The 8,269-nt window shown below is 45.3% G+C and overlaps 1 protein-coding gene across 1 annotated transcript in view; it reads left to right on the plus strand.

The window, feature by feature from the left end:
- The first annotated feature begins 2,006 nt into the window (after positions 1–2,006).
- LOC139458508 (orexin receptor type 2-like) overlaps positions 2,007–8,269 on the plus strand; it is a 6,455-nt gene continuing 192 nt past the window's right edge. The window contains exons 1-2 of the mRNA XM_071239947.1: positions 2,007–2,090; positions 7,058–8,269. The exon at positions 7,058–8,269 is cut by the window's right edge and continues 192 nt beyond it. Coding sequence (XP_071096048.1) covers positions 7,065–8,264 — 1,200 coding nt within the window. The 5' untranslated portion in view covers positions 2,007–2,090; positions 7,058–7,064 and the 3' untranslated portion in view covers positions 8,265–8,269. The remainder of the gene's footprint in view (positions 2,091–7,057) is intronic.

An 8,269-nucleotide genomic window follows, 5' to 3' on the forward strand; every position in this document is an offset into this window, starting at 1 on the left:
GACCTCAGCGCACCTGTGGTTAATAGACAATCTCTGTAACAGTCTCACCTCACCGCATCTGTGTTCAATATACAATCTCTGTAACTGTCTGACCTCACCGAACCTGTGGATAATAGAAAATCTCTGTAACTGTGTCTGACCTGACCGCATCTGTGGTTAATAGACAATCTCTGTAAGTGTCTCACCTCACCGCATCTGTGGTGTATAGACAATCCCTGAAAACTGTGTCTGACCTCACTGCAACTGTGGTTAATAGACAATCCCTGTAACTGTGTCTGACCTCAACGTACCTGTGGTTAATAGACAACCTCTGTAACTGTCTGGCCTCACCGCATCTGTGGTCAATAGACAACCTCTGTAACTGTGTCTGACCTCCGCGCACCGGTGGTTAAAAGACACTATCAGTAACCGTCTGACATCACTGCAACCTCTGGTTAATAGACAATCCCTGTAACTATATCTGACCTCACCGCACCTGTGGTTAATAGACAATCCCTGTAACTCTGTCTGACCTCACTCCACCTATGGTCAAAAGACAATCTCTGTAACTGTCTGACCTCACCGTACCTGTGGATAATAGACAATCACTGTAACTGTCTGACCTCACCGCAACTAATGTTAATAGACAATCCCTGTAGCTGTGTCTGACCTCAGCGCAAATGTGGTTAATAGACAATCTCTGTAACTGTCTGACCTCACCGAACATGTAGTTATTAGACAATCCTTGTAACTATATCTGACCTCACCGCACCTGTGGTTAATAGACAATCCCTGTAACTCTGTCTGACCTCACTCCACCTATGGTCAAAAGACAATCTCTGTAACTGTCTGACCTCACCGTACCTGTGGATAATAGACAATCACTGTAACTGTCTGACCTCACCGCAACTAATGTTAATAGACAATCCCTGTAGCTGTGTCTGACCTCAGCGCAAATGTGGTTAATAGACAATCTCTGTAACTGTCTGACCTCACCGAACATGTAGTTATTAGACAATCCCTGTAACTGTGTCTGACCTCACGGCACCTGTGGTTAATAGACAATATTTGTAACTGTCTGACCTCACCGCACATATGGATAATACACAATCTCTGTTACTGTGTCTGACCTCACCGCACCTGTGGTTAATAGACAATACTTGTAACTCTCTGACCTCACCGCATCTGTGGATAATAGACAATCCCTGTAACTGTGTCTGACCTCACCGCACCGGTGGTTAAAAGACACTCTCTGTAACTGTGTCTGACCTCTACGCACCTGTGGTCAATAAACTATCTCTGTAACTGTGTCTGACCTCAGCGCACCGGTGCTTAAAAAACACTCTCTGTAACTGTCTGACCTCACTGCAACTGTGGTTAATAGACAATACCTGTAACTGTGTCTGACCTCACAGCAACTGTGGTTAATAGACAATCCCTGTTACTGTGTCTGACCTCAGCGCATTGGTGGTTAAAAGACCCTCTCTGTAACGGTCTGACCTCACCGAACCTGTGGTTAAAAGACACTTTCCGCAACTGTCTGACCTCACCGCAACTGTGGTCAGAAGCTAATCTCTGTAACTAACTGACCTAACTGCAACTGTGGTTAATAGACAATCTCTGTAAGTGTCTGACCTCACTGCACCTGTGGTTAATAGACAAAACCATATAACTGTGTCTGACCTCACCGCACCTGTGGTCAATAGACAATCTCTGTAACTGTCTTTGTCTGGTCAGGTACATCCGTGTGTTATAGACAATCTCCGGAATTGTGTGGTTGACCTCCGTCAATCAAACTGCTGCGTTCAACCAGCCATGCCCCCCCTCAATGTCTTATATTTTGTCATCCCAGGATGGGCGTGATGGTAGTTACGGGAAAACAGAACAGTCGCGATGGCATGGCGTCCCATGGACATGACTGGCGCTATGACATAGACTTTGCCACGTCCGTCACACGACACTTACTTCGAAAGGGAGGTAACTGCAGTTGAGAGAGAACAACGGTGAGATCGGCCGTGCGGATGTCCGGATCATCCAGTTGAGGAGTTGGTCGCTCTCTGAGAGGATATAAACTCACAGTGTATGATTTGATTCACAGACATTCACGAAACGTAAGTACCATTTAAGTTATAATGTTTCGAATAATTATAAAGTATTTGTTTTAATCAGGCAAATATGACATCAACGTTTCTGTTCACAGATCAACAGATCAATTATCTGATGCCAGAGAACTTGGCGTTATTTGATTCTTGTAAGAATGTTGTTTGTTAAGTCATACATTTCATAGCGACTGTGTAATCAGGCTCGAAATCTCATCTAACAAGTCCATCGTGAGTTTACATTTTTTTCATTGATGTTTCGATTGACACAATAAAGAATGTGAAGCGTGCCCACTGCAGGCATCCAGTAGGGTGATATACGATGTACGACTCCATCACCACGACCAGCCACTTGCAAATGACACGAGGGTCCCACAAGTTTTCTAAATTCCTGGATCCACGTTGCCATCCATCATGTATAGGGGCAGGTGTCAGCCCTGTCGCTGCCTGGGTTGATGTAGTTCACAGATCGCCCAGGGCAACGTGACTGACAGATGGCCTGACCCTCGTCTCGGTAGGGGAGCGATCTTCGAAGTATTCGCAAATACATGTCGAACTGTTTACTGATGTCCCCAGACCGTTTATGACTGTCTTGACAGATCACTATTGCGGATCATCTAGATTATTCACAACAACATCCCTTAGTTATCAGTTCTATCAGTCATATTTCTAGTTTGCCAAGAATAGCGCGTTCGTCAATACTCCACTGACAATATTTTGACAACATCCTTAGTCTCCTACCTCATCTGGCAATGTTTGACAGCGTCTTGTGTCTCCTACCTCACCTGACAATGTTTGACAACATCTTGTGTCTACTACCTCACCGGACAATGTTCCACAACATCCTTAGTTTCCTACCTCACCTGACAATGTTTGACAGCGTCTTGTGTCTCCTACCTCGCCTGGCAATGTTCCACAACATCCTTAGTCTCCTACCTCACCTGGCAATGTTTAACATCGTCTTCTATCTATTACCTCATCTGACAATGTTTGACATCATCTTGTGTCTCCTACCTCGCCTGGCAATGTTTAACATCGTCTTCTATCTCCTACCTCACCTGGCAATGTTTGACAACGTCTTGTGTCTCCTACCTCGCCTGGCAATGTTTGACGTCGTCTTCTATCTCCTACCTCATCTGGCAATGTTTGACAACGTCTTGTGTCGCCTACCTCGCCTGGCAATGTTCCACAACATCCTTAGTCTCCTTCCTCACCTGACAATGTTTGACATCGTCTTCTATCTCCTACCTCATCTGGCAATGTTTGACAACGTCTTGTGTCTCCTACCTCACCTGGCAAGGTTTGACAACATCTTGTGTCTCCTACCTCACCTGGCAAGGTTTGACAACATCTTGTGTCTCTTGCCTCACCGGACAATGTTGACAACATCTTGCGTCTCCTACCTCGCCTGGCAATGTTTAACATCGTCTTCTATCTCCTACCTCGCCTGGCAATGTTTGACAACGTCTTGTGTCTCCTACCTCGCCTGGCAATGTTTGACGTCGTCTTCTATCTCCTACCTCACTTGACAATGTTTGACATCGTCTTCTATCTCCTACCTCACCTGTCAATGTTCCACAACATCCTTAGTCTCCTTCCTCACCTGACAATGTTTGACATCGTCTTCTATCTCCTACCTCATCTGGCAATGTTTGACAACGTCTTGTGTCGCCTACCTCGCCTGGCAATGTTCCACAACATCCTTAGTCTCCTTCCTCACCTGGCAATGTTTAACATCGTCTTCTATCTATTACCTCATCTGACAATGTTTGACATCATCTTGTGTCTCCTACCTCGCCTGGCAATGTTTAACATCGTCTTCTATCTCCTACCTCACCTGGCAATGTTTGACAACGTCTTGTGTCTCCTACCTCGCCTGGCAATGTTTGACGTCGTCTTCTATCTCCTACCTCATCTGGCAATGTTTGACAACGTCTTGTGTCGCCTACCTCGCCTGGCAATGTTCCACAACATCCTTAGTCTCCTTCCTCACCTGACAATGTTTGACATCGTCTTCTATCTCCTACCTCATCTGGCAATGTTTGACAACGTCTTGTGTCTCCTACCTCACCTGGCAAGGTTTGACAACATCTTGTGTCTCCTACCTCACCTGGCAAGGTTTGACAACATCTTGTGTCTCTTGCCTCACCGGACAATGTTGACAACATCTTGCGTCTCCTACCTCGCCTGGCAATGTTTAACATCGTCTTCTATCTCCTACCTCGCCTGGCAATGTTTGACAACGTCTTGTGTCTCCTACCTCGCCTGGCAATGTTTGACGTCGTCTTCTATCTCCTACCTCACTTGACAATGTTTGACATCGTCTTCTATCTCCTACCTCACCTGTCAATGTTCCACAACATCCTTAGTCTCCTTCCTCACCTGACAATGTTTGACATCGTCTTCTATCTCCTACCTCATCTGGCAATGTTTGACAACGTCTTGTGTCGCCTACCTCGCCTGGCAATGTTCCACAACATCCTTAGTCTCCTTCCTCACCTGACAATGTTTGACATCGTCTTCTATCTCCTACCTCATCTGGCAATATTTGATAACGTCTTGTGTCTCTTACCTCACCTGGCAATGTTTGACAAAGTCTTGTGTCTCCTACCTCGCCTGGCAATGTTCCACAACATCCTTAGTCTCCTACCTCACCTGACAATGTTTCACAGCGTCTTGTGTCTCCTACCTCGCCTGGCAATGTTTGACATCGTCTTCTATCTCCTACCTCGCCTGGCAAGGTTTGACAACATCTTGTGTCTCTTGCCTCACCGGACAATGTTTGACAACGTCTTCTATCTCCTACCTCACCTGGCAATGTTTGACAACGTCTTGTGTCTCCTGCCTCACCTGGCAATGTTTGACAACGTCTTCTATCTCCTACCTCACTTGACAATGTTTGACATCGTCTTCTATCTCCTACTTCACCTGGCAATGTTTGGCAGCGTCTTGTGTCTCCTACCTCGCCTGGCATTGTTCCACAACATCCTTAGTCTCCTACCTCACCTGACAATGTTTGACATCGTCTTCTATCTCCTACCTTACCAGACAATGTTTGACAGCGTCTTGTATCTCCTACCTCACCTGACAATATTTGACATCGTCTTGTGTCTCCTACCTCACCTGGCAATATTCAACACCATGCTGTGCCCCCAGTCTTCGCTGCTAACCTGCACCTCAAACAGCGTACATTCAGAACAAATCCTGTGTTTTCTTCACGTTGTCAAACCTGTACACTTTACAAACAACCTACAATTTACACACGGCTTTGCACACAGCCCTACACTTTACACACAACTCTACATTTTACACACAACCCTTCACTTTACACACGGCATTTCACACAACCTACACTTTACGCACAACTCTCCACTTTACACACAACCTACACTTCACACACAGACTACACTTTACACACGGCTTTTCGCCACTTTACACACAACCTACTGTTTACACACTGCTTTACGCAGAACCCTACACTTTACACAACACAACCCTACACTTTACACAACCCAACCCTACACTCTAGACACAACCCTATAATTCACACAGCCCTACACTTTACACACAACTCTTCACTTCACACAACCCTACACTTCACACAACCCTTCACTTCACACAACCCTACACTAAACACACGGCTTTACATACAACCCTACTATTCACACAACCCTATACTTTACACACAATTTAACACACAGCCTATAGTTTACACACGGCTTTACACACAATCCTACACCCTACACTCTACACACAACCCTACACTTAACACACGGCTTTACATACAACACTACACTTCATACAATCCTACACTTTACACACAATTTAAGACACAGCCTATAGTTTACACGCGGCTTTACACACATTCCTACACCCTACACTCTACACACAACCCTACACTTAACACACGGCTTTGCATACAACACTACACTTCATACAACCCTTCACTTTACATACCATTTAACACACAGCCTATAGTTTACACACGGCTTTACACACAATCTTACACCCTACACTCTACACACAACCCTACACTTAACACACGGCTTTACACACAAACTTACACTTTACACACAAACTTAAACTTAACGCACAACCCTACATTTTACACACAACCCTACACTTCACACGCGGTTTTACACACAACCCTACACTTTACACAGGGCTTTACACACAACCCTACACTTTACACAGGTCTTTACACACAACCCTACACTTTACACAGGGCTTTACACACAACACTACACTTTACACAGGGCTTTACACACAATTCTACACTTTACACACAACCCTACACTTTACACAGGGCTTTACACACAACCCTACACTTTACACAGGGCTTTACACACAATTCTACACTTTACACACGGCTTTACATACAACACTACACTTCATACAACCCTTCACTTTACACACAATTTAACACACAGCCTATAGTTTACACACGGCTTTACACACAATCCTACACCCTACACTCTACACACAACCCTACACTTTACACTCGGCTTTACACACAAACTTACACTTTACACACAAACTTAAACTTAACGCACAACCCTACATTTTGCACACAATCCTACACTTTACACACAACACTACACTTTACACACAACCCTACACTTTACACAGGGCTTTACACACAACCCTACACTTCACACGCGGTTTTACACACAATCCTACACTTTACACAGGGCTTTACACACAACCCTACACTTTACACAGGTCTTTACACACAACCCTACACTTTACACAGGGCTTTACACACAATTCTACACTTTACACAGGGCTTTACACACAACCCTACACTTAACACAGGACTTTACACACAATTCTACACTTTACACATGACGTTACACCACTTTACACACGCCACTACTCCACAGAGTCAGGAATTCTACCCCAGTTAACGGTACAAAAGGCCGCGTACAATTTGTATTTTGTTTATTTGTCTTGTATATTTCTGTTGTTTGTATTTGCAGGGAGGTCATGTTCCAGTGCCACGACGATCTTCTTCCCAATGACACCAACTACACGCATGATGACGTCAGAACAGCGCTCGTGCATCTCGAGCAGGAAGAGCTCCTCTACAAAGTTCCAACCTTCATTTATCTGTCATTTCTGCTTCTCATCGGCATCCCTGGCAACTGCATCGTGTGCGTGGTCTACCACCTCAAGTTGCCCCGGAGTACCCCAAGACGATTCATTGTAGCCCTGGCGCTGTTTGATCTACTCAACTGTCTCGTAGGAATCCCTTTCGAAGTAGCTGATCTCATCACGGACTACTTTTTGAATATCCCTACGCTCTGCAGATTAGTACGGATGAGTAACACATTCAGTTCCAGTGGGTCTATATTGATTCTGCTGATAATCAGCGTTGATCGTTACAGAAAGATATGTAGACCTTTTCGTAAGCAGATATTGGTAGGTGATTCCAAAAGGTGGGTCTACGTGATCACTGGACTGGCTGGCCTTATATCGATACCGGCTGTGGTATTCTACGGCCACCACAGCCTTGACATCCGTGGCCTTAAGACTTTCGACTGTTCGTTTGATGATTCCTTCAGTGACTACATGTTTCCAAAGCTCTACCAAATAGGTCTGGCACTCTTTTGTGTGATAACAATCATCGTTCTCATTGTGTTATACACATTCATTGTGCTAAAGATTGTCAAACAGAAAAAACGTCGAGCGACGTTGACGTCAGGGGCTCGACAAGCAGCAGCAGCACGTGCAGTGAACGCTTCAAACCGCGGGACAGACACCCCAAACAGCGACACTCTCCCATCTCACACAGACTCACTGCCAGAGATGTCGGACGCTGATAAATCCTCCTCCATAAAAGACACGAAAAAGAAAAGCAACAAGTTCATCCGGAGTTCCAGGATGACGCTAATGATGCTGGCTGTTACCGTCGTCTTCATCCTCGGTTACATGCCCCACTTCGGGCTCCAGATCACGCGCCAGATCCTGCCCGACTTCACGGACGCGCTCCACTGTAATCACGTGGGACTTGCATTTTATGCCTTCTTTCTGAGGTCCTATTTTCTCAACAGTGCTGTTAACCCCATAATCTATAGCTTCTACAACAAGCGCTTCCGACAGGAGTGTGTGACACTGCTTAGGAGATTGGTGTGTGTAAAGAGCGAAACAGAGACCACCAATACAGTAACAGACAGCGAGAGCTAGTTCCC

Source organism: Haliotis cracherodii, unplaced genomic scaffold, assembly GCF_022045235.1.
Source record: "Haliotis cracherodii isolate W230 unplaced genomic scaffold, xgHalCrac1.p SCAF_1, whole genome shotgun sequence".
NCBI lineage: Eukaryota > Metazoa > Mollusca > Gastropoda > Lepetellida > Haliotidae > Haliotis > Haliotis cracherodii.